At 47.5% G+C, this 22,605-nt stretch overlaps 1 protein-coding gene across 1 annotated transcript in view; it reads left to right on the top strand.

The window, feature by feature from the left end:
* The window catches only part of Cdc5l (cell division cycle 5 like), a 44,589-nt gene extending 36,026 nt beyond the window's left edge, over positions 1 to 8,563 (top strand). Inside the window, exons 15-16 of the mRNA XM_070023623.1 lie at positions 1,800 to 2,012; positions 3,166 to 8,563. Coding sequence (XP_069879724.1) covers positions 1,800 to 2,012; positions 3,166 to 3,270 — 318 coding nt within the window. The 3' untranslated portion in view covers positions 3,271 to 8,563. The remainder of the gene's footprint in view (positions 1 to 1,799; positions 2,013 to 3,165) is intronic.
* The last annotated feature ends 14,042 nt before the right edge of the window (positions 8,564 to 22,605 follow it).

Below are 22,605 nucleotides of genomic sequence, written 5' to 3'. Positions count from 1 at the left end.
GGGTCTTGAACTCTGGGCCTGGGCGCTGTCCCTCAGCTCTTCAGCTCAAGGCGAGTGCTCTACCACTTGAGCTACAGTGCCACTTCCGGTTTTTTCTGGTGATTTATTGGAGATAGGAGTCTCACGGTCTTTCTTGCCCGGGCTGGCTTTGAACCGCGACCCTCAGATCTCAGCCTCCTGAGTAGCTAGGATTACAGGCGTGAGCCACCAGCGCCCGGCTGTTGTTCAGCTTTTCAGCTCAAAGTGAACGCTCTACCACTTGAGCCACAGCGCCACTTCTGGTTTTCTGAGTGGTTTATTGGAGATAAGAGTCTCGTGTCCTTCCCTGCCTGGCCTAGCTTAGAATCCTGATCCTCAGATCTCAGCCTCCTGAGTAGCTAGGATTACAGGCCTGAGCCACTGGTGCCCAGCTCTACTTTACTTTGATGGACACTCTTTTTTTTTTTTTTTTTAATCTTGTATATTCTAACCATAAAGCATTGAGAGTGAGCCTACAATTTTTTTTGAAATCAGATCTTATATATCATAATTGTTGAGGAAAAATTTGTGTATTTTGACATCTTAGTTTCTAAACATATTCACAGTATCTTTACTACAGTTTTTATGTCAGTTTTTGGCATTTGGCAGTATTTTCCATGTAGCACCATTTCTGCTTATGTACCCCCAGCCCACTTAATGTCTGAGAGAAGAATAGTAGTTGCATTAACACATTGAGGCAGAAAGGAAGAGGAAGGCTTAACATCACATTTGTGTGTAATGTGTCAAGATCTGGCTTTTGCAGATCACTTTGAAATTTGATGTGGTTATGTAATGTGAGCATGTAGAATACATTCCTAAAGTATACACTGTGTGTTGATGGATTCTGCTACCTTCTTATCATTTCTCCCTCTAAGTGGGGCCTTTTTCTGCCTGCTATACCAGTTTATATAGCACCAGAATTTTGATGAAACTTCTCTGTTCTTTTGTGAGTTATACATTTTAAATTATTTTCCTATAACTTCGGGAAGGTAGCTTATATATGCTCAGTATACATATTTAATAGGAAAACCTTATTTTTCTTAAGTTTTTTGTTAATCTTCTGTTTCCTCAGAATTTTTGTCATTATTACTCAATATGATTTTTTTTTTGTGCCAGTTCTGGGGCTTGAACTCATGGCCTGGGCACTGTCCCTGAGCTGCTTTTGCTCAAGGCTAGTGCTTTACTACTTGAGTCACAGCATTACTTCCAGCTTTTTCTGTTTATGTGGTACTTGGGAATTGCTCCCAGGGTTTCATGTATACTAGACAAGCACTCTACCACTAAGCCACATTCTCAGCCCAAAATGGTATTTTTTATTTCCCTTGTGGGTCTTACACCATGCTTCTGACATAGTAGTTTTGTAGTTTGAAAATGTTATGCTTGGTTTCACTTATTACATGTTAATTGAATAGAATATTACTCAGTTACTAAATTTGGACAAGTTGTATAATACAGAAGCTCAGTTTTGAGATATAATTGTGTTGCCTGTCCAAAATCAATGCAGATGATTGATAACAGTATTTTTAGAACAGTCAGTCATCTTCCCATACCCTAAAACTCAGACCTGCTTTGAGATTGAGTTGTGAGTCAAGTTATTATACTATATAAACTTCAAGTGAGGTGCAAGATAAATCCTTCTTAAGCTAAATTTGTGCTCTATTAGTTGAGGTAAGAGGAACTCTCATGCAGTTTTGTTTTGAGGCATTGTTTAGGTCTTTAGTAGTCTTCGGTGCTCTGCTTTTTTCACTTACTGTGGATGTGATCTCCCTCCACTCCCCTAGATAAACAGGGGTCACATGACGACTGAAGCCAAGAGAGCTGCAAAGATGGAAAAGAAGATGAAAATTTTGCTTGGAGGTTACCAGTCTCGGGCTATGGGCCTCATGAAGCAGTTGAATGACTTATGGGACCAAATTGAGCAGGCTCACTTGGAATTACGTACTTTTGAAGAACTCAAGAAACATGAAGATTCTGCAATTCCACGGAGACTAGAGGTAGTACTTTGTGTTACTTCAAAGCATTGCCTAGGAGAGCTGCAAAGAACTAGTTATCAGAGCTTTACCATTTTCTTCTTCCTTATAGGCTTTCTGAAATGTGTACTGGTGGGCCTTTGACTTTCCAATTAGATCTGCCTTTGCAAATAATGGAGGCTGAGGCCTTCGCTTTGTTCACTTCTGGTTCCATGTAGACACTCCGGGAAATGGAATAAGTACTGCTGGTGCTCTGTCCCACAGGACTTAACCATATCCCATTCATGCACCTGGAAGAGGGTAACTAAGCAGTGTCCTTTTGTGTTTGGATGCTGGGAACCTCAAAACATCAAATTCCTTTGGCCAGGTTTTGACTATCATTCTCCTCAGTGGGCCCAGTTAAAGGCCAGTCACGGCTTACTTAGTGCATTTGTGGGTGCTGGGAGGGCAGTAGTGGTTTGTTACTACATTAGCTGTAGAGATTTTTTTTTGGGTCCGTCATAGGGCTTGAACTCTGGGCCTGGGTACTGTCCCTGAGCTTTTCAGCTCAAGGCGAACACTCTACCACTTGAGCCACAGTGCCACTTCTGGTTTTCTGGTGGTTTATTGGAGATAAGTGTCTCATAGACTTTCCTGCCTGGGCTGGCTTTGAACTGGACTCCTCAGATTTCAGCCTCCTGAATAATTAGGATGACAGGCATGAGCCACCAGTGCCTGGCAGCAGCAGAGATTTTTTTACATGATGTAATCTTACAAAAGCAAAGCAAAGGGGCTGGGAAGGTGGCTCACTAGCAGAGGATTGTCTGGCATGCATGAGGCCCTGGGTTTGATTCCTCAGCACCAATAAATAGAAAAAGCCGGAAGTGGCTTGTGGCTCAAGTGGTAGAGCACTAGCCTGGAGTTGAAGAGCAGAGGGAGTTCAAGCCCCATGACTGACGCCCGCCCCCCCAAAAAACAAAAAACACAACCCCCCCCAAAAATAAACCCCAACAAAGCAAAGGATGGTTATAGAAGTGGTTTTACTACAAGTCTTCGCTCTGTTCGATTCTTTTCGGGGCATGTCTCCTAGGTGCTCCGAGTATCTTGGCTGTCTCTAGGATGGTGCAGTTCCATTGGATTTTGCACTTTCCATGCACTTATGTGTGAAGTAATTATTTCATCTTTTCTTCTCTCCAAGTGTCTCAAAGAAGATGTGCAGCGGCAGCAGGAAAGAGAAAAGGAGCTTCAGCAGAGGTATGCAGACCTGCTGCTGGAGAAGGAGACATTGCAGTCCAAGTTCTGAAGCACATTTTGTGTCCCTCACAAAATGAATAATCACTGGTTTTCATATCTGCAAGGCTGAAACGGATGCTTGTCTTCATTGGCAGATTTACCCACCATCTGCAGTTTTTCAGTTGTTTATTTTAAATGATTTTAAATCAATCTTACACATTCTGTGTAAGGACTTTTAACTTCACAGGACGGACCAGGGTGTAAATTATTAAGATGAGCATTCTTTTACAGTGTCATAGTTGTGTTTTTTAGTTTTGGCCTTTCCTTAAAAAAGTCTGACTGAAGTGCTGCCTGTGAGTAACCCCTTGAATAAAAAGAAAATGTAAAAACTGGGAATGTAGCCTTTTGTGTGAAGTAAGTAGTCAGAAGCTGCCTACACGCAGCCGCTGCTCTTGTGTCACAGAGTGACTCTTGGGGGTCAGCTGACATACAGGGGCAGTCCTTTGTGCTTCGGTGGTGTGTGTTGCTCTACTCTGCCGAGGCAGGCGAGGGCAGGCGAGGGTGGTACCTCACTCTTCACCTTTAGGGAGGGTCTGCCAGCTGCTTACATACTTCATGAATTAGCAAAATACTTTCTTTTTTTCTTTTTGTCAGTCATGGGGCTTGAACTCTGGACCTGAGTGCTGTCCCTCAGCTTTTCAGCTCAAGCTGACTGCTCTACCACTTGAGACACAGTGCCATTTCTGGTTTTCTGGTGGTTTATTGGCGATGAGTCTCAAGGACTTTCCTGCTTGGGCTGGCTTTGAACCATGATCCTCAGATCTCAGACTCCTGAGTAGCTAGGATTACAGGTGTGAGGAACCGGCACCTGGCTTTCAAAGTATTTTCTTTTCTTACAAGGTATTATTATGATTATTATGATTATTATTTTGAACAATGTCATAACAATGTCCCAACAAGACCGTCCAGCTTCTTCACAGCTCTCTATTTAGCTTACCTATTAAGTACTTAAGTACAGAATATGAAGAATAAGCCTAATTTTATAAGTATTCATATAAGATGATTTAGTAGCAGCCAGATATAGTGGTACACACCTGTAATCCCAGCACTTAAGAGACTGAGACAGGAAGAACAAAAAAGGTCAAGGCTAGCTTGGGCTACATAGTGAAAGACCCTATCTCAAAAACAAAACAAACAAAAAAACTAAATCCCAATGACAAAAAAGGATTTATTCACTTACTTTGTTTATAAGTTTAATGAGTGAACCTAACAGATAGTTGGATTTTTGCCCAATCTGACTGTTAGGAACTAAAGGGAGGAAGAAAAGACCCACTCATTCACTAGGTATTTATTGAATAAATGTCCTGTGCCAGAGAGAGAACATTGAATAAAGTAGACGTGCTTCTGATTTTATTTTGTGCAGTTAACAGTCTGCAAAGAACAACAATTAAATGTAAATGTTTACTGGTGGTGGAGATGAGCATTTATTAGAACAAAAGTTAATTGGGGAAACAATATAAACAGGGAGAAGTATCAAATCATGAGTGTCAGCTTCTGTGGAGAAATGAAAATAGAACCATATGGATAGGAAGTGATCAAAGAAATCTCTTGAAGAGCTAACACTTGATTACCATTTTAGAAAGAGCCACCCTTGTGACTTGGAGGGAAAGAGCAGCCAGGCAGTTAGTAGGTAGCACAAAGCCCGTATATTCTGAGGAGCAGGAGGGTAGTGTGGCAGGAGTGTCAAGAATGGCATTACTACAAGGCTTTGTTAGGCCCTCAAGTATAAGGACATGGTAAGGAATTGGGTCTACGATGAGTGACTACAAGAATAAGTGAAAGAATGAGATGTCAAATAGGTTTGAGAAGAATGTCTTATTTTGCTGGAGTTAGGAAATGAAAGACAGTTAGTTTAGGATCCTTGACACAATAAGTCAGACAATTAGAGGAAAACTCAAGGTAAGATTGAGGTGGATGGAGATGGGTAGAGAGATTGAAGGGGTCATATTTCTAAAGTCTTAGACCATGTATTCCTGGCATCATTCAGTTCCTAGACTTCAGTTAATTTCTTCTAGGTTTTCTAGGAAATACTTTAATATCTTTGAACAGTGGTACTCGCATAGTTAAAATAAATTTTTATTGCATGTTTTGATAGTGGATATGTTTAGAACAACATTAGGTGGTGATATATTCTTGTTTTGTTTCTGGTTTGAATGAGAATGTTTGCTGTGTTTTACTTTTTTTTTTTTTTTTTTTTTTTTTTGTCCCTGGGCTTGAACTCGAGGCCTGGGCGTTATCCATCAGCTCTTCAGCTCAAGGTGAGAGCTCTACCACTTGGGCCACAGCGCCACTTTGGGTTTTCTAGTGGTTTACTGGAAGAGTCTCATGGACTTTCCTGCCCAGGCTGGCTTTGAACTATGATCCTTAGATCTCAACCTCCTGAGTAGCTAGGATTATAGGGGTGAGCCACCAGCACCCAGCTGTTTTACTTTTTTTAAAAAAATTTTTGTCTGAGACTGGGACTCAAATTCATCTTACACTTTTGCTCATTGGCTGATGCTCTGCTACCTGAGCCATGCCTCCAACCCTGGTCGTCTTTTTTGTTGGTCGTAGGGCTTGAACTCTGGACCTAGGCGTTGTCCCTCAGCTCTTCAGCTCTAGGTGAGTGCTCTGCTACTTGAGCCACAGCTCTGCTACTTGAGCCACAGCACCGCTTCATTTTCGGAGTGGTTTATTGGAGATAAGAGTCTCATGGACTTTCCGGCCCAGGCTGGCTTGAACTGTGATCTTCAGATCTCAGCCTTCTGAGTAGCTGGGATTACAGATGTGAGCCACTGATGCCCATCTTTTTCTTCTTTTAAACAAAAATTATTATTTTACTATCTTTTAAGTAGTTGAACAAAGGAGTTTCAATTCAACAAACCAGTTCATAAGGATAATGCCTCTAGCTCAGTGCCACCCTTTTCATCTTTCTCCCACATGGCCTCCAACCCCACCCACACCCCCAAGTTATGTGGTTCCATTTTCACATATGCTCATTGAACAGAATGACTGTATTGTGTTTTAAGTTTGCTGTTTTGAGTTAGAGACTCTTTATCTAGAATGGTAGTATAGCTGTTTTTAGTTTTTAAAAGAGTTTGAATTAGAAAGGGCTGTAGAATATTGTCAGACTTTTTGGCATCTGTTAAGATGATCGTATATAGTTTTTCTACTGTAGTGTGGTGATTACTTACATTAACAGGTTTTCTTGCATTAAACCATCCTTCCTCAAGCCAGGTAGATTCATTTAAAAAATGAAAATATTTATTGTTCATTTGCATTTTATGTAGATCTGAGTTATATGGACTTAATCTAATTGTACTGATAATCACCATCTTACTACATGAAGTCAATGCCTAAACACCTCACCAAGAACTCTCCTTTTCTCCTGGGCAGTCTGCACTGTTCCTGCCATTTCAGTGTAATGCCTGCCATTGCCCTGTCCGTATCCTTTAAACTGAAAGTGGCACCAGCATAGGTGTGAGTGATGTCGATGCCTGTTTCAACCTTCATGTTGACCATGTATTCTCATGACTACTCACTATGGTAGGGCTAAACTAGTGTTGAAGAGCTTGTTAAAATCTCCTAATTTTGGGAAGGAAATGAAATCTGATTGAGTCAGAAGAAACTACTCTAGTAGAAACCTCTTAAAACATTAGAAGTCATGTTGGGATAAAGCATCCAAGATGATACCACACTAATTGGGTGCTTACTCTGCCTAGCTCAAATCCTTTGTAGGAAAACTTTTCTCCCAAAATAGGACTGCCTGTTTGTGCTTGAGTCTGACTTCTTTCTGTTATTTACAAAATTGACAGCTTCCACATGAATTTTCCAGATAGGTCTTTGGGCTAGTGTACAACTTAGGACCCGGGGCTTTTGCTAGCTCTCCAGAGTAAATAGGATGGTGTATATTTTTCTGTGCGTTAAACGGCTCCAGCATGAGAGAGAGTTGTTCCATGAAAGCTTGGCAGATTGTGCTTGTTAAAAGTGTCAGTTCAGAGCCCTGTTGGGAAATAATTTCTTGATAATTGTCAGTTTCTTTTGTGACAATTAGTGTGCTACCTTCAAATTTCAGTAAACTTAAAAATTTCTGTCTTGGTATACTTCTTTTATGTTGATTATTTACTAAATTTAATTTACACTTGAATATTTTCTACTTGAAGCTTAAATATTTGTTGGCATAGAATTTCAACTAAGAATCTTTTTAAAAGTGGATTTTTGCTATTTCTAAGAAATTTACTTTCGAGAGATTTTATTTTTGGCTTGTGTAAGGCATGCTTTTTCCTTCAGAAAACTAGTGTTTTGATGGTGATTTTTATCTTAAATTATATATCCTGTTTTGTTTTCTCTGCATTTTTTTCTCTTAAGGTTTTGAATCATGCTTATTTTGTTTGTATGCACATATGTTGTGAGTTACATCTCAGTTAAAAATGCGAACATCGCAGACATTTTGATGTGTAGTCACCTTATTTTCTCACTTTGTTTTAGATTTTTGGTTCTAATTTTAAGATTTTAAGTATTAGGAATATTTAAACATTTTGGTGTGGTTGGTGTTTTAAAGAAATTGCTACGTGCAGAAATTTTACTGTGTGGAAAGAAAATACAGCATATGCCATTTTTGTTTCATAGAATTTTGAGTTTTGAGACTTGATACTGAGTCCCAAAAAAGGTTTTTTTGTAGATGTTTTAAATGAAGATTTCTTCAGTTTGCAAACTACAGAGCTGAACAGGTATTAACCAATTTATCTGATTCAGTTATATTTTTTGGTTTATAAACACAATGGATTGATGTGTCAAAGTCATTATTGTCATTTCTCTTGATTTTTGTCTGGAGGTTTTGCTTTGTATAGTTTGATACTGTGTTGGAGATATACTTGTGCCTGTTATATACAGTTTAACACTTGGTTCCTTTTGTTGTTTGCCTTGAATTTTACTTCCTTTGTTATTAGAGTGTTTATCTTCTTGTTTGTGTTTGCTTGCTAAATTGTCTATCCTATTGTTTTAAATTTCATGTGTAACTTCTGGTTGTAACTGTTGATTAGAAAACTGTTCCTCATTGTTTTTACCAGCGAGAAGCCCTGGCTAGGTTTTTAGTTAGCCTGCCCCAAGAGGTCAAACTCTGTTCCTGTCTTCCCACCACAGAAGAAAGGGCCGCCTCTGGATGAGCCCTGCCCAGCGCATGGACTTCCTGCGTGTTGTCTCGCTGTACCCCCTTTCTCCTATGAAATGTCTTCATGCCATGAAGCCCCTGAGGTAGAGATTTCAGTCAGTCTCCTGGCCTCTGTCTTCTTCAGCGTTGGCTCCGAATAAATCTCATTCCACCAGCTTCTGTCTCCCGAGTTTCTGGTTGTGTGATGGGCAGTGTGAACATTTGACTTTTGGTGTCTGTCTGTCTTTGTCTTTGTGTCTCTCTCTGTATTAGGGATTGAGCTGAGGCCTTAAGGTTGCTAGGAGTGCGTTACTACTGGAGTTCCCAGTCCTTTTGCAAATAGGATCTTATGTTTTGCCCAGGGACAGCCTTAGGCTGCCATCCACATACTCAAACCTCCTGATGTAGCTGGGATCACCACTGTGCCTAGCTTATTGATTGCAATGGGGTCTTGTTAACTTTTTGCCTGAGTTGACCTTGAACTGTGACCCTTTTGATCTCTGCTTCCCTAGTTGCTAGGTTAACAGATGTGAGCCATCATGCCTGCTGGTAACAGCCTCTTTTTTTTTTTTTTTTTTTGGTAGGTCTTGGGGCTTGAACTCAGGGCCTGGGCACAGTTCCCGAGCTCTTTTGCTCAAGGTTAGCACTTTGAGCCACAGCTCCACTTCTGGTTTTCTGGTTGTTATTTGGAGCTGAGAGTCTCATACTTTCCTGCCTGGGCTGGCTTTGAACCATGATCCTCAGATCTCAGCCTCCTGAGTAGCTAGGATTACATGTGTGAACCAGTCTCTTAAACAGCATAATCTTATATTTTATATTTCAACTTATTTAGGGAGTCTTTGCCCCTCCCCTCCTCCCTCCCAGTACAGTACTGGGACTTGAACTCAGAGCCTGGGAGCTGTCGCTTAGCTCCCTTCCTTCCTTCCTTCCTTCCTTCCTTCCTTCCTTCCTTCCTTCCTTCCTTCCTTCCTTCCTTCCTTCCTTCTGCTGATTTTTATGTGGTGCTGAGGAATCGAACCCAGGGCCTCATGTATGCAAGGCAGGCGCTCTACCACTGAGCCATCTTCCCAGCTCCTCCACTGATTATTTTTGAGATAGGGTCTCTGTCTCATTTCCTGCCCAGGTAATGCACCTGGACCTCAGTCTGCCATTTTAGGCTTTCTGTCATAGCTGAACTGACAAGTGTATAATGCTCAACTTGCAGACTGGTACTATTTTCCAAGTCACCTGTTTGGAGTTGCTTTCCATTATTGCTTTGATGGCAATCAATTATCTGGTTCTTGCCTTTAGAAAGCATTGGTTTTAAAGTGATAAACATGTATAGTTGCTCCTTTTGGGCAGGGAACCTGACCAATGTGGTCCTTAGTTCTGGCATAGCACACTACAGCTCCAGTGCCACCTAGTGGTTACCTGGAGGAACTGCACTGGAGTGAGATGCAATTGGATTGACCTTTTGACCTTCAAATTTGAGTAGAGCATATTCATTGTCACTATTTTTTTGTCAGTCGTGGGGCTTGAACTCTGGGCCTGGGCATTGTCCCTCAGCTCTTCAGCTCAAGGCCAGCGCTCTAATACTTGGGCCACAGTGCCATTTCTGGTTTTCTGGTAGTTAATTGGAGATGAGTCTCATGGACTTTTCCTGTCTGGGCTGGCTTTGAACCGTGATCCTCAGATTTTAGCCTCCTTAGTAGCTAGGCTTACAGGCATGAGCCACTAGCGCTCAGCATATTGTCATTACTTTTAACCAAAGTTGTTTTAATATTTATTATTTATTTATTTATTTTTGTCAGTTGTGGGGATTGAACTCTGGGCCTGGGCGCTGTCCCTCAGCTCTTCAGCTAAAGGTGAGTGCTCTACCTCTTGAGCCACAGCACCACTTCCGGTTTTCTAGTGGTTTATTGGAGATAAGAGTCTCACGGAGTTTCCTGCCCGGGCTGGCTTTGAATCGAGATCCTCAGATCTCAGCCTCCTGAGTAGCTAGGATTATAGGCGTGAGCCACCAGCGCCCGGCTGTTTTTATATTTTTGAAGACTCCGTTGACCTAGATGACCTGCAAAATCATATTAGGTTCTAAACTAACAGTCACTGGGATGCAACTCAAATCTGTGATCTGTTTTGGAGCAATTTGTAGAAGTGGGGGGCTCCCTTTCCCAGCCTCCTTCCTGGACATGGGAGCTCATCTTATGGACAGGTCCAGGAGCTGGAGACTCCCAGGAGAGAGTGGCGCCCCCCCCCCCCCCCCCCAGGGATGAATGCCTGGCAGCTGGTGAGCCTCTGCATGTGCTCGGTGGGGCTGGACTGATTCTGCAGGCTGTCTTTGGGCTGTTGTTCTGGATTTTCTGGATCCTCTGATAGTGGCTGAGCTATCCGCTCCCTTTTCACAGACACTGGGCCAAATTAGCTTCTGTTGCTTGCAACCAAGGATCCTGCTGGACAGCCAGGAGGGTCTGTGGATGGCGGCGGCATGTGCAGGAGATGGTCGAAGCCAGGGAGGTCCTGTTTTGTAGGTTGTGGGTGCCAGGACCCCTCGTTGCTTGTCTTAGAGTAGGCTTGACCCTGGACCCAAGATGAGCAAATAAATCCTTTCTACTGGAAAGTTGGTGTTGAAGAGTTACAGCTCCACTCGTGGCTGTGCTGAGAACCCCAAGCTGCTGTGCATCATGATGTTCAAAAGAACCAAGAAAGCTGTTTACAGAAAGGGGCAGGGATGGAACCCGGGGAGAGTTCGGGAGGTTTCAGCTCAGCTTTCAGAGGCTTCTTGAAAACCAGCTGCCACTCCCTCCCTCCTCTGTCCCCATCCACATCATCTGAAGCCTGCTTGGGTTGGTTGCAGATACTAGAACCAAACGATTCCAGCCCATGACAGGATGATGGCCTGAAAAAAATTGCTGATGGAACAGGAAGAGGAATTTCCAGTAGCAGTGGAAGGAGGAGGTTGGCAGGGGATGGAGGACTGCTGGAGGCCAGGTGAGGGGTGGCAGGGGCGAGAGGAAGACCCGAACAGGAGTCTGGGGGCAGCAGCTGCCGGAAGAGTCTTGTGACAGGTCTGAGAGGTGTAGGGCCAAGGCCACCGGCTTGTGATGCTGCCAGGTGTCTCCATGGTATGGGAAACACAGGGAGGTGTGTTGTGTGTGTGTGTGTGTGTGCATGCATGTGTGCACATGTGTGAAGGAGAGAGAGATTAAGGATGATGGCTTCTTATAGACTGGGAACCCACAAGACAGGCTTCAAGATGCTCATTTCAGTGGACTTTGCTAAGGAGAGTTGGGTATTGGCAGACACCTGTTCCATGTGTCTTCTCCCAGAGGCCTCTGTTCAGGGACTTCAGGACTAAAGGTTCTGCTTCAAGCTTTCTTGGTGACCAGGTCTTCAATCTCATAAATGTCCAGTGGACTTGGAAGTCTGCATTTTAATGCCATTCCTGGGCTGTGTGTATGCACAATAAAACTTGGGAGCCAGAGCCAGGTGTCAGTGGCTCAAGCCTGTAATCTAGCTACCCAGGAAGGTGAGATCGAAGGATTGCAGTTCAAAGCCTGCCTGGGCGGGAAAATCCATGAGTCTCCTATTTCCAACTAACCACCAAAAAGTCAGAAGTAGAGCTGTGGCTCAAGTGGTCTAGTGCCAGCAAGCTAACGAGCAGTGCCCAGTACTGATTTAAAAATAAGATAAAAGTCTGGGGACCTGCTGCCGGGCCTTCCACGTGAAGAAGCAGTCTGTTCTCCTGGTTGCCCTCTGATCTCAAGAAATCTCGGTTAATCTCTCCTGCTGGCGGAGGCCTTCCTGGTCCCCTGGCTGTACCCTCCCTCCCTTGGACACTCATGGTAGTTACAATTTGTCCCTTATTTGGAACCAGCGGGGGAAAAATGCTTTCTTTAAACACACCCTGAAGCTCCTGGGGCTCATGTGATAACTTACTCAAACCAACCTGATACTTATTTAATTTCCAGGCATAGTCCACTCCAAAGAGTTTTTATAAAGTAATTTTCTGAAACCTTTGCATAGGCCATTTGTTGTGCTCTAAGACTTTCTCCCCAGAGGGTTTTGTGATTTTTAACTGGAATGAGAAAGCTATGTTATTAGAAATAATATTTGGCCCTAGAAAATTCTGGAGAAGATGGGTGGACGGGGACTGGGGAAGGCTGGGGGACTTGGGCTGTGGGGAGAACAAGGCTCTTGCTGTGTTTATAGCTTCCACTTTTGTGCTTTGACAAAGAGGCAGAGAAACCCAGCAGAAAAGCAACCCCCAGGAAGGTGCAGGCTCACCCAAACTGTCCCTCCTCCCATGGGGGGGGTTGCTCTGTGCAACTATTATTTTAATTAATTCAATTATTATTATTATTATTATTGCCAGTTCTGGCCTTGAACTATGGGCCTGGGTACTGTTCCTGAGCCTCTTTGTGCTCAAGGCTTTATTCTACCACTCGAGCCACAGCTATACTTCTGGCTTTTTTTCTTCTTCTTATTTTTGAGTAGTTTATTGGAGATAAGAGTCTCATGGGGACTTTTCTGCCTTGGCTAACTTTGAACTGTGATCCTCAAATCTCAGCCTCCTGAGCAGCTAGGATTATAGGCATGAGCCACCAGAACCAGGCTACAGCTATTATTTATTTAATAAATAAATGTTGGTGTGTTGGTACTGGGGCTTGAACTCAGGGCCAGGGCGTGCTCCATTAGCTTGTTCACTCAGGGCTGGCGATCTGCCACTTGAGCTACACCTCCACTGCCAGCTTTTTGTTGGTTAATTGGAAATAAGTCTCACAGACTTTTCTACCTAGACTGGAGCTTTGAATCATCATCCTTAAGTCTCAGCCTCCTGAGCCGCTAAGATTACAGGCGTGAGCCGCTGGCCCCCAGCTGCTCTGTGCAACTATTAAAATTAAATAAAATGAAACCGCTGTCCCTTCAGCCAGGCAGCCACCTTGTCCCGACTCACAGAAGTTCTGTGGGATGGCGCTGTTCTGGAAAGCGGTTTCTAACTTGTGACTCTGGTTTTGGTTGAGAATTGCATTGCCCATGCGCAGAGAGGGTCTTGGAGTCTGGCAGTCACCTGTAGGCCCAGGTGGGTACATGTGCCCGTGCCACTGTGCTTTGAAAGCAGTTAATTAATCAGCGATGGCAGATAGTAGCCCCTCATCAGCAGACGTGGGCTCCTGGTCTGTCTGAACTGCATTTGACAATTCCACAAACACTCCTGGACTCTTTATATAGAGACACTGACTCATACCACGAGTTTGGTGCTGTTGGGCACATCTGAATGGCAAGGTGGGATTTAGAAGATGGAAATTTAGAGCAGCATTCATTGACCAGACTGAAAAATTAGACTACCAATATCTAGTATTTATGAGGATGAAATAAAATTGGTAGAAGCATACATAAATGGTGGCGAAACACAATTTGGTAGAGTCTGGGAGATGGGAGATGCCTGAATCCTACAGGCCAACAGTTCTCGTTCAACCTTTACGCCCAGGAGAAAGTCTTCTTACACTGCAGGAGGTGTGTGCATGGGGGAAGCCAACTCAGAGTTCATCGGACAACACCAGAGGGGCTCAAGAGAGATAGCTGGGGAGCAATGAAGAGGGGCCACTTTGTTGGGCACTTTGGCTCACACCTGTAACCCTACCTGCTCAGGAGGCTGAGATTGGAAGGGCACGCTTCAGGGGCAGCTCCAGCAGAAAGTTCTCGATGCTCTATCCCATCCAATAAAATGCTGGGCATGGTCACACATGCTTGTTATCCCAGCTATGTAGGGAGCATAAAGAAGATCTTAATCTAAGATGGCCTGGGCAAAAAGTAAGACTCTGCTGGGGAAATTAATGAAAGCTGAAAGGGCTAGAGGTATGGTTCAAATAGCAGAGTCCCTACATAGCAAGTGCAAGGCCCTGAATTCAAACCCCATCCTTCCATCAAAAGAAATGGAAGCATAAAATGATATATTTAGGGTTTGCATTTAGGTAAATCTCACCCATGGGTCAGACTTTCTTGTTTATTGGGTATAGACTGGAACTGACATTCAAATATTGAATGGAGATGATAGCTAAATAAAAAATGGAAAGAACACACTTTACTCTCTATAAAGGATAGCACACACGGTGTCTGAAATCGATCGTGTGGTTGACTTAGGGAGTGAAGCCTGGTTGGAAGGCGTCTCTTCCCGGTGAGCAGTGGACCACTCCTGCCTCTGTGGAAAGCCTCCGCGCATGAGGATTTGTAAGAGGCACAGATTTCTGATCAGTTTGTCAAGCTAGCAGCCCCTGAGTACTTCTGAGCTTTGTAAACGCTCTGGCATTTCCATACCTTTGTGGATTGACGAAACTGCTGAAACTGGCTCCGGGAGCTGTCCCAGTGGATCAGATCTTCTCTCCTCTCTGCTTTAAAGAGGTGAAACACGGCGTGTTTCCTGGCTGGATGTGGTGGTGCAGTGCCTGTAGTCTCAGCTTCTTGGGAGGAGGAGGTAGGAAGATCAGGCCCCAGAACAGGCTGGGCTAAAAAAAAAAAAAAAAAAAAAAATCACAAGGCCTTATCTGAAAAACAAACTCAAAAGCGAAAGGGCTGAGCGCATGGCCCAAGGGGCGGACACTTGCTTAACAAGCGTGAAAGCGACCCCTTGATGCACACCTTCCCTCCGTGACAGATGGCTTGAAGTTGGGGGGCCTGTCTTGCCCGAGGCACAGTGCAGACCGTGCAGGGGGGGCTTTTCAGAAGGGGACATTTTCTTGGGGCCTGGCAGACACGACAAGGCCCACTTGGGACATGTCCTGGTGCGATGGACTGGCTACTTTGCAGTTGTTTCCTTCCACACTGTTCCTCCAGTCAGCTCTGCCTCCCAACCCCCCCCCCCCCCCCACCTTCCCATGGCTCCTGGAAACCCTCCCAGGCTGTCTGTGTTTTTTTTTTTTTTTGTCGGTCATGGGGCTTGAACTCGGCCTGGGCACTGTCCCTCAGCTCTTCAGCTCAAGGCGAGTGCTCTACCACTTGAGCTACAGCACCACTTTCCGGTTTTCTGGTGGTTTATTGGAGATAGGAGTCTCACAGTCTTTCCTGCCCGGGCTGGCTTTGAACCGCGATCCTCAGATCTCAGCCTCCTGAGTAGCTAGGATTACAGGCGTGAGCCACCAGCGCCCGGCAGGCTGTCTGTGTTTTAAACAGGGATGGTGAAGGGACTGGAAGAAGCAAAGGCCTCCCCCACTCCCCCCATCATGAACACCCACAGGTGTCACCTTGTTTGTCCTTCACAAAGATGCAGTGAGAGAGAAGTAGAGGCCTGGGGGGGGGGGCGCAGGCCCTTGGTTGAGTTCACGAGGTTGGGGGCTGGCTTGGAGCAGCGGGGCTGTGTGCCAGGCAGCACCCCTTGGAGCCCACCCTGGAGCAGGCCCCTTGGCCCTCGCTTGGGCTCTGGGCTCGGTGGGTGGCGGAGGATGGGCTTGCGGGTCCTGCTGGCCTTCTGTGGCTTGAACAGGAAAGAGACAAAGGCCCCATGTTGGAGGCTCTGTCTGTTTGTATGTCTCTCAGTGCCCAACCACCAGGAGGAAAAGCATTTGAGGTATTTCCATGGGAAGTGCTGGCCAGCAAATGCCACTGGGTGGCATCGTAGTTAACTGCAGGCCAGAGCGCAGCCGCAGCCGCCTCCAGGCGGTTACCTTGCTGCGGCTGGAAAGTGTTTCTTGCAAATAATGACAAGAAAAGCATTGGCAAAGGTACTGGAATCCCACCGTGGGACGGGGGTGGGGGAGTGGGATGTGGGGGGAGGGTTGCAGGCGCTTCTTGGAATGTTCTCCATTTACAGCCACCCAGGCAGGGCCAGAGGCCCTTGGGTCCCGCTTGCTGGGTCTGTCAAGGGTGTGTGCTCTCTGCTTCGCTCCTGGGCCAGGAAGGGCCCCCAATGAGCTGATATGAAAGCTCTGTGATGAGGGACAGCCCAGCGCGGAGGTAGACGAGGTAGGGGAGAGATGGAGATGGAGCGGACAGGCGGGGCTCTTCTTTTCTTTTTCTTTTTGGTGGCTCTGGGGTTAGAACTCAAGGCCTAGAAACTGTGAATCAGGCTGTCACTTAAGCCACACTTCTAGCCATTTTCGCGTGTTATTTTTTTCAGCTAGGGTCTCACGCTTTTGCCCTTCGAGGAAGATTCTTCTACTAATGTCTTCCATGTAGCCGAGATTACAGGCATACGTTACCATGCCCAACTCCAGCAGGGCCTCTTGAAGCAGGTAAGAACAGCACCCAGACTGCTGTGCCGGGCAGCAGAGCTCCTTCCTCCACTGTGTCCTGCATGCTGGTGAATGTCACATCTGTTACTTGTCTATTCACAGAGCTTCCTGGTGTTCTGTCGCCCCTGCCCTCAGGACAAACCTATCCTAGCAGTTCATCGTGTTGAGGTCCCACCTTTAGGACACTGTCGCAGGTATCCACTTCCGCCTGCCACCCTGCCTGGGTCTTCATTCTTCCTTCCAGCTCTCTGCCCTGAAGCTGAGGGTGTGTCCCAAGCTCTGGGCTCAGCCCAGCCTGGGCAGGAAATGAGGAGAGGTCCTTGCTCCTCCCTCTCTGTGGTTCCCTGCCAGCGGCTGGGAGCCACGGCTCTAGCCAGTGCATCTCTATACAGCCCCCCTCTCTGGAGTTTCATACCCATTTCCTCGCTTTGCCCTACAGCCTTGAGATGGTCCCTGGCCCTGGGTGCCTCGCTCTCCCTTGCTGTTTTCCTTTAATCCTATAAATATACTCTTTTATTATTATCAATTAATTCATTAGTCAGTCATGGGTCTTGAACTCTGGGCCTGGGTGCTGTCCCTGAGCCCTTCAGTTCAAGGCGAGCGCTCTACCACTTAGGCCACAGCGCCACTTCTGGTTTTCTGGTGGTTTATTGGAGATAAGAGTCTCATGGACTTTCCTGCCTGGGCTGGCTTAGAACTGCAATCCTCAGAGCTCAGCCTCCTGAGTAGCTAGGATTACAAGCGTGGGCCACCGGCACCTGGCTTATAAATATACTCTTTCGTGAAACTTCTTATATCAACCCAATCCAGGATGGACTGCGGATAGTAGCATAGACTGTGTTTATCATCTCTGTGTATGTATCAGCAGCATTACATTAGCTCTCTATTTTGGAAGGTCAGCATAGTGTTCTATCGGGCCGGCCTGAACTATCGATGTAACCCAGTTCCCCTAGCAGTTTAAGTTCGAGTGCATTATCTTCCTGCTAGGAGGGCCTCTCCAAATACCTGCATGACTTCTGGGAGCTGGAAGCGGGTGGGGCGGTGGGTGGAAGGGCATAGGCCGGGCAGAGGCTAGCTGTGGACTGACAGGCCCTACACAACTCTAGCCTTCTGTGGTTGGTGGCATAGATGGGGAGACCAAGGCCCTGCCGAGCAGGGGGTGCGCGCTGGGCAGCAGGCCACCAGGGAGCAGCGGAACACACTGTACCCTCATCTCCACCTGCCTTATGAGAAGCCCTCCACAGCACCTGCCCATCATCCTCTAAGAGCTGCAAGAATATTGGCTCTCTGTGCAGAGAAACCCAGAGAAAACAGAGATCCACAGAAAGGAATGGCTTTTAGCATGGAGTTTTGTGGGATGCATTCTTGGGGTCACTGTCAGGTGTGTGTGGGGGGCTCTGAAGGGGCCCACGTGCCACCTGCTTGTGACCCTTCCACTCTGTCCAGATTCTTCCTCCTTGTCCTGTGAGGAGGCCCAGCTCCGGAGTGGCCAGACAGGGTGGGTGTCCACTTATCCTTCCTTCCCCAGGGACCCAGAGCCGGAGGCTGAGAAGCATCTCCAGACACAGGGAGGCCAGGTGGTCCAGGCCGGCCACTCCTGAACGGGTCCTATCCTGGGCAGGGTGTGATGCCGCTGGCGGCCAGCAGGGGTCGCTGCTGCCCAGCACACAGTGGCCCAGGAAGCCTGGCTTTGTCCCCTCCAGGGAGAATTTGTCCCCTGTTGCTTTCCTTGTACTTCTGCCTTGATGGCTGGGCCAGGTTTTCAGGTTGTGCGAAGCATCTGGGTCTCTTGCTGGTCCAGGCTCCAGGCTCTGCCTGCGGGAGCTGTGGGGGCGGGGTGAGGGACTGAGGTGGGTGGGGGACACAGCCCTGGTGGTCTTTATTCCCCAACGACGGGCAACTTGAGGGTACCTCACAAGTAGAACCCATCCTACTTGGGCTCGGGGTATAGTTTGGGCACCGCCTCATTTAAGTCACTCAGGGATAGCGTAACCACAGGTATTGTAAGGAAGAAACCAAGAGACAGAGGCTCAGCGGAGAGACATCAGCCAAGCTGTCGAACCCCAAGAGGGGGCTGTGGTCACAGGCAAAGTCACTTCTGACAGACAGGCCCTGTGGCCGTGGCCCTGTGGCGGTCTCCTGAGCTGGGACAGCATCCCGGGAGCTTCTCGGTGGTGAGAAGTCCTGACGGACACAGCACCCCGTGGAGACAGGGGTTCCCTGAGGCCTGGTCACAGGGAAGACTGTGGGAAGTAAACGTGGGGGTTGGGTTAGGAGGGGTCAGTTGTGACCCCACCAAGGAGGCCCAAAGAGGGCGTGGACCTCCACCATCCAGACTCCCGTGGAGAGTCTCTCCCTTCAGAACCACGCCCCAGAGCTGGTGGGCCGAGGTCCCTCCGGCCATCCCAGGGCCGAGCTGGGTGGGCAGGGGAAGCTGGGTGGGCATTTCCTGGGGTCTTCTTAGTGGGGTGAGCAGGGACAGCACTGTTCCTTCGCCAGCTTGTCAGGAACGGCAGGTACTCCACGGAGAAGCTGGGCACTCAACGGGAGCAGAGAAACCAGCATGGGGTGATCTCAGGGCTCTAGATTCTCGGGGTGACTTTATTTTCCAAGCAGGGTACCGGGCTCACAGCTGCGGCCACAGAGCGAAGCCCTGCTTTCCAGTTCTGAGCGCGGCAGACGCGGTCCCCAGCCAGCCGCTGTGGGCCGCGGGCGCCCCGCGAGCTCAGCGAGGTGCTGATGGTGCCGCCGCTTTCCTCCTGCCATCTGCTTGTGTCTTCGTGGGCAGGGCCCTGCTGCCTTCAGGGGGAGAATTTGAGCCTTCAGTAGCACAGCTTGGCCAGTGGCTTTCAGTCCTCTTGTCCCCCCTTGGCTGGGCACATTTGGGCAGTGCGTGAACTACACAATTGTACCTAGCCGTCCTGCTGACGGACAGCTGGCCCTGTGAATGACCGGTAGCCCTTTGGGAGAGAACTTAGCAGGGTGGAGCTGAGCACCAGGCATGCGCGGGTGTGTGTGTGTGAGAGAGAGAGTGGTGATCTGGGTGACATTCTCTGCAGAGTTGTCACCTCTCCCAGAAAACACTCAGGAGTTGTTCAGGAAGAGAAGGAGGAGGAAGGAATAAAAGGCACCAAAGCCCAGGGATGTAGACCCTCCAGGTACCACCCTCCTCTCCTTATGACCTTTCTCATAACTTTGATCCAGCCAGGTTCTGTGGCTCACCCTTGTAATCCCAGCTACTTAGGAGGCTGAGATCTGAGGATCGAGGCTCAAAGGCAGCCTGGGCATCTGTGAAACTCTTATCTCCAATGAACCCCCAGAAAACCAGAAGTGGCGCTGTGGCTTAAGTGGTAGAGCGCTCACCTTGAGCTGAAGAGCTGAGGGACAGCGCCCAGGCCCAGAGTTCAAGCCCCACGGTCGACAACAAAACAAAGCAAAAGACTGAGATCCATAGTTCCAAGCAGTCTTCTACCTGTTGTTCTAGCTCCTACTGGGACTCTTCTAGCCTCACCACGGCTAGAAAGGAAAGCCAGGGCTCTGCACAGGTGTCCTGGGACAGAAGGCACTGTGGGGTGCGGAAGGGGCCGGTCTCTGAGTGTGGGAGGCATGGGGCATTTCTGCTGTGGGCCTGGCTTGAGCAGTCCTGCTGGGAGCCGGGGTTCATCCAGACCAGGGCCCAGGCTGAAGCTCACACCTTCCCCTCCCGTGCCCCTGGCTGCACGAGGGCACAGCAGCGCCCGGCCAGTGTGTGCTCAGATGGCTGCGGCCGTGTGACTATGTGAAGGTATCCAAGAAATGTCCCACCGCTCCCCTCCTGCGTTGGAGTGCGGACCAGGTCTGCTTTGATACAAAGACTTGAACTATTTTCTTCTGAAGCTCTGGTTTCTCTTTTTGGAAGGTGAGAGAAGGAGGCTGGAAAGTTCTCCCTTGCCCGTGGCTAGGTGGGAGAGTGCGGTGAGCAGGCCTGCCCCAGGGCCGACCCCCGGGCTGGGCTGCTCTAATAAGAACTTGAACTGAACTGAACCATGACCCCCAAATTGGAAAACACTGCCCCGATTCACTGAACCTGAAACCGAATCCAAATATTATTATTTTTCAACTGAACTCTGAGTTGAATTAATGTTTTTTTTTTCCTTAAATACCTACCAAACCAGTTTGAACTAGACACAAACATATGTGTTTTCTAAAACTGTTGAACCTGAACTCTAAAATAATCTCTCACCCGAAGTGAAGTGAGACTTTATTGACTTGGGAGTGTCCTGTCCAGCGGCCAATAAAGGCCCTTTATAGCAGGCATAGCTCTCATCCGCTCAGCAATTGAATTCTGCTTCTCATTTTAAAACAGCGAAGCTGGGCACTGGCGGCTTGCGCCTGTAATCCTAGCTACTCAGGAGGCTGAGATCTGCAGGTCAAAGTGAGCCTAGGAAGAAAAGTCTGTAAGACTCCTTCTCTAAAATAACCAGCAAAAAGGAAGGATGGAGTCATGGCTCAAGTGGTAGAGTGCCAGCCAAACAAGCATGCCTCTCAAATGCTAGACCTTGAGCTCAAATGCAGTACTTGCAAAAAATAAAATAATAAGTGGGCTATATAATATATATATGTATATGAACGTATGAATCATAAATGTACATTTTGCTAAACTTGGTTCAATGCCTACATTCAGAAATTTGCACCCTACTCAAGACATTAGCCTGTGTCCATCAGCCCAGAAAATTCTCTCTGCCCCTTCCTGAGTTTCTTGCCTCCACCAAACATCCCTGTTGTGATTTCTGCCTCCTTCTCTACTTGCTTGAGGCTTACAAGCAATCCCTCACTTCCTCCTGAGAGACAGACAAGATGTTACACTGAGGGGATGTGGCTGAGCTGCAGCCATCCAGGTCCCTGGCCTTGAAGCTCCATCTCAAGCCACCCAGGGAACGAACTGGAGGCCTGAACTGAAGATCTATAATGAGACCTCTGGCCTCAGGGCCCCTTGGGTGATCTCACCTAGTTTCTGTTTGTGTTGAACTCAGGGCCTGGGCACTGTCCCTTAGCCTTTTTTTCCCCCTGGCACTTTACCACTCGAGCCACACCTCCATTTCTAGCTTCTTGCTGGTGAACTGGAGCTGAGTCTCCTAGACTTTCCTACCTGGGCTGGCTTCAAACTATGATCCTCAGATCTCAGCCTCCTGAGAAGCTAGGATTACAGTCATGAGCCACGGGTGCCTAGCTGGTTTCACCTTTTTTTTTTTAAAGCCCTCTCAGCTGATTCCCTCTGTGGAAGGGGGGTGGGGACGGTCATCTGGAGGGCGGCCGTCTGGGCTGGCCCCCGGGGCGGCTCAGGCTGGCTGGTGTGGGGCTGTCGCTGTCGCTGGCTGCCTGTGTGCAGACAAACTGCATCTGACCCGGGAGTGGCAGCGCCTGTCTCCCCGAGTCGCTGAGCAAGAGAACACTGACCAGGTTCCCAGGCTGGGTTTCCTGGGGAAACATTTTCCAGGGCCTACAACAATGTTGTATTTGATTTGATTTTTTCCCCCTTTGCAGGCGATTGTGTGGTTTGGGGTGTTTTGCTCCTAGTTATAATCCAATAAAGAGCAGCTGCTGAGACTTTTCCAAAAGGGCCGCTTTCAACCGCCCTCGATGAAAACGTTCTAATTTATTTCAGTCGCTTTGTGGGAACCCAGCCTGAGCGCCAGACAAAGGGGTCCTGTGCTGATGTAATTGCCTTGAGTTTTTCCTCAGGCCAGGCCTGCGAGCGCTGCTGGGGAAGGAGGCCCGGGAAAGAGCTGCTGGCCACCTTGCGGTCCTCGGCACCCCTCAGGGGGACACGGGGGTCCCCACACCCGGTGGGGCTCAGGAGGCAGAATATTCCCTGTGGTTAACAGTGTTCAATCACATTTTTAACAGGAATGACTGATGGTCCTCCCTCCCTCCCTCCCTCCCTCCCTCCCTCCCTCCCTCCCTTCCTTCCTTCCTTCCTTCCTTCCTTCCTTCCTTCCTTCCTTCCTTCCTTCCTTCCTTCCTTCCACTCAAG

The sequence above is a fragment of the Dipodomys merriami genome, unplaced genomic scaffold, assembly GCF_024711535.1.
Source record: "Dipodomys merriami isolate MVZ:Mamm:240054 unplaced genomic scaffold, mDipMer1.0.p SCAF_16, whole genome shotgun sequence".
Classification (NCBI taxonomy): Eukaryota; Metazoa; Chordata; class Mammalia; order Rodentia; family Heteromyidae; genus Dipodomys; species Dipodomys merriami.
The sequence above is the reverse complement of the archived record's forward strand: the minus strand, read 5'-3'. Positions and strand labels throughout refer to the sequence as shown.